Raw genomic sequence first — 3,592 nt, forward strand, 5'->3', positions numbered from 1 at the left:
GAACTTCACAATTTTGATTTTAATTTTGTAACAGGAAGTCCAATCGGGTGCTGTTTGCTCATACAAGTCTATTTAGGCTTGAACAAACTACCTGTGCAAAGTTTAGGTGGTTTCAGTGGTCATTTTGCAATTTTGGCCCCCCGAACGGGCCTTTTAAGTCTTGTGCTTTACATTTTTTTTTGTAATTTTCTAACCGGAAATCCAATCGAGGTCTCGTTTGTTCCTACAAGTCTATTTAGGTTTGAACAAGCTGTCCGTGCCAAGTTTTGGTGGTTTCGGTTGTCATTTCGCAATTTCGGCTCCTGAACGAGCCTTTTAAGTCTTGTGTATTACAATTTTCCTTCTAATTTTCCAACCGGAGATCCAATAGAGGTCCCGTTTGTTCCTACAAGGCTATTTACGCTTGAAAAGGTTGTCCATGCCAAGTTTTGGTGGTTTCGGTGGTCATTTTGAAATTTCGGCTCCCGAACAGGCCTTTTAAGTCTTGTGTTTTACATTTTTCCTTCTAATTTTTTAACCAAAAATCCAATCGAGGCCCTGTTTGTTCCTACAAGTCTATTTAGGTTTGAACAAGCTGTCCGTGCCAAGTTTCGATGGTTTCGGTGGTCATTTCGCAATTTCAGCCCCCGAACGGGCCTTTTAAGTCTTGTGTTTTACAATTTTCCTTCTAATTTTCTAACCGGAGATCGAATTGAGGTCCCGTTCTTTCCTACAAGTCTATTTAGGCTTGAACAAGCAGTCCGTGCCAAGTTTCGGTGGCTTTGGTGGTCATTTCGAAATTTCGGCCCCTGAACGGGCCTTTTAAGTCTTGTGTTTTACATTTTTCCTTTTAATTTTTTAACCGGAAATCCAATCGAGGTCCCGTTTGTTCCTACAAGTCAATTTAGGCTTGAAAAATCCGTCCATGCTAAGTTTTGGTGGTTCCGGTGGTCATTTCGCAATTTCGGCCCCCGAACGGGCCTTTTAAGTCTTGTTTTTTACAATTTTCCTTCTAATTTTCTAACCGGAGTTCCAATCGAGGTCCCGTTTGTTCCTACAAGTCTATTTAGGCTTGAACAAGCTGTCCGTGCCAAGTTTCGGTGGTTTCAGTGGTCATTTTGCAATTTCGACCCCCAAACGGGCCTTTTAAGTCTTGTATTTTACAATTTTCCTTCTAATTTTCTAACCCGAGATCCAATTGAGGTCCCGTTTGTTCCTACAAGTCTATGTAGGCTTGAACAAGCTGTCCGTGCCAAGTTTCGGTGGTTTCGGTGGTCATTTCGCAATTTTGACCCCCGAACGGGCCTTTGAAGTCTTGTGTTTTACAATTTTCCTTCTAATTTTCTAACTAGAGATCCAATCGAGGTCCCGTTTGTTCATACAAGTCTATTTAGGCTTGAACAAGCTGTCCATGCTTTCGGTGGTCATTTCGCAATTTCGACCCCCGAACGGGCCTTTTAAGTCTTGTGTTTTACAAATTTCCTTCTAATTTTCTAACCAGAGATCCAATCGAGGTCCCGTTTGTTCCTACAAGTCTATTTAGGCTTGAACAAGCTGTCCGCGCTTTCGGTGGTCATTTCGCAATTTCGACCCCCGAACGGGCCTTTTAAGTCTTGTGTTTTACAATTTTCCTTCTAATTTTCTAACCAGAGATCTAATCGAGGTCCCGTTTGTTCCTACAACAAGTCTATTTAGGCTTGAACAAGCTGTCCGTGCCAAGTTTCGGTGGTCATTTCGCAATTTCGGCCTCCGAACGGGCCTTTTAAGTCTTGTATTTTACAATTTTCCTTCTAATTTTCTAACCGAAGATCCAATCGAGGTCCCGTTTGTTCCTACAAGTCTATTTAGGCTTGAACAAGCTGTCCGTGCCAAGTTTTGGTGGTTTCGGTGGTCATTTTGCAATTTCAGCCCCCTAACGGGCTTTTTAAGTCTTGTGTTTTACAATTTTTCTTCTAATTTTCTAACCGGAGATCCAATCGAGGTCCTGTTTGTTCAACATAACCAGACATATTAAATGAAATGCTTGTAGTGATTTGAAAAGTAAATTATGAAAAATATACTTACAAAAGTGTTTATCAATAAGATTCCTCTGATGAATAATTATTTTCATCAACCTGCATGCCTTCCTGATCCTTGGTCATCCTCATAAACTTCTCAATCTCTTCAAATCTTTTGTTTTGCATTTCAATCATTTTAGCTTGCTCTTGTGCTACTAGGTTCTGGGCTGCAATTTGTTCTTGCTGGATCTCGGACAAATTCTTCAATGACTCTAGTTCTTTTTGTAGGCTCGAAACCACCTCAATATGTGCTTGTGCAGTAACAGTAGATCTGCATGATGATGGTTTTGGACCAACTCCAAAGCCTTTTAAGTATCCCGATTTCTTTCCAAGAATCTCGATTGACAGCTGCTCCTGAGTTAAAGGTATTGCCCCAGGCTCTAAAGACTCTTCATGTCGCTTTTTCAAAGCTTCCTATCAATTTGTAAACAACTTCAACAAATACCATCATTTACATAAATATGTAACTCTATTAATTGGCATACTTACATGTAATTGACTACATATTGGGGCTACCCAATCCGACTTTCTCTTGCTCCAATGGGAATCTTTGTAGAAGTCTACAAAGTCAGTCTTATCGGTACCCTAATTCTATTTAAAAGTAAGCATACATAATTAATTTCAATCATTATGCTAAATATAATAAATGCATCACCTGTTTATACATTGCAGCTTGAAATGACTTGGAGCCCATTGTATGATTATATGGTAACCTTGCTCGACTATCCCTTGCTTTTTTAGCCAAGTTCTGCAAAATTAATTGATTAGTAAAATTAAATTGAAATTACAACATGATTCTTTAAATTAGGAAATTTTACCTGATAATCGCCATCAAGCCATACATGATCGATCATGTATACCCAAGCCTCAGAATCGACCCCTTTGTATGGTTTACTATAAGGGTCAACACCAGCGTCTACCAACTTCGAGTAATGAGTCTTCATCTTGTTACGCCAACTTCTGTAAAGAGTTTTACACTTTTTATTGACTCCTTTCCGAACCTCTTCATCCTCATCATAATCAACAATCTCAAATTTATCCTACAAATATAATGAATGCTTTTATTAATAGCAAAATGCAAGTAATGGTGATAATCTAATTATCTGAAAAGTAGCAAATACATGTACCCGAACTGCTTGAATGATTGGGGCTTTATGAATCTCATCAATCTTGTCCCATTTTTTTATACCAATGATTGGAGCAGCCATCCTTATCTATAAGCCAAGTTCATTTGCAAACGGAGTGGCATAAGGTCCTACTGGCACCTTTGTATCTGTAGAGATCCAAACAGGAAGTTTTTTACCACCATTGTTAGTTATGAGACGTGCTATGCTCTTCCCTCGAGTCTGACCCCTGACTTGTCTAGAACGAGTACGCAAACTAGTGGTAGATGGCACATCATGGGTAGTAGTTGCATTTGTAGATGGTGCAGCTTGAGTAGTAGCTACATTTGTAGATGGTACAACCTGGGTTGTAGTTGCATTTGTAGATGGTGCAACCTGGGTAGTAGTTGCATTTGTCGGTGGTACAGGCTGGATACTTAGAGCATTTGTAGA

General features: G+C 39.6%; 1 protein-coding gene across 1 annotated transcript; it reads right to left on the bottom strand.

Annotated features, from left to right (window-relative positions):
* Positions 1-2,524: 2,524 nt before the first annotated feature.
* Positions 2,525-3,244, bottom strand: LOC145796478 (uncharacterized). The gene is made up of 4 exons (XM_082881740.1): positions 3,164-3,244; positions 2,855-3,076; positions 2,692-2,784; positions 2,525-2,627 (listed from the first exon to the last, which is right to left on the bottom strand). The coding sequence occupies exons 1-4, from the start codon at positions 3,242-3,244 to the stop codon at positions 2,622-2,624; spliced, it is 402 nt and encodes a 133-aa protein (XP_082737866.1). The 3' UTR covers positions 2,525-2,621.
* Between the last annotated feature and the right edge of the window lie 348 nt (positions 3,245-3,592).

The sequence above is a fragment of the Camellia sinensis genome, chromosome 7 (genome assembly GCF_055761805.1).
Source record: "Camellia sinensis isolate YWXY chromosome 7, ASM5576180v1, whole genome shotgun sequence".
Lineage (NCBI taxonomy): Eukaryota > Viridiplantae > Streptophyta > Magnoliopsida > Ericales > Theaceae > Camellia > Camellia sinensis.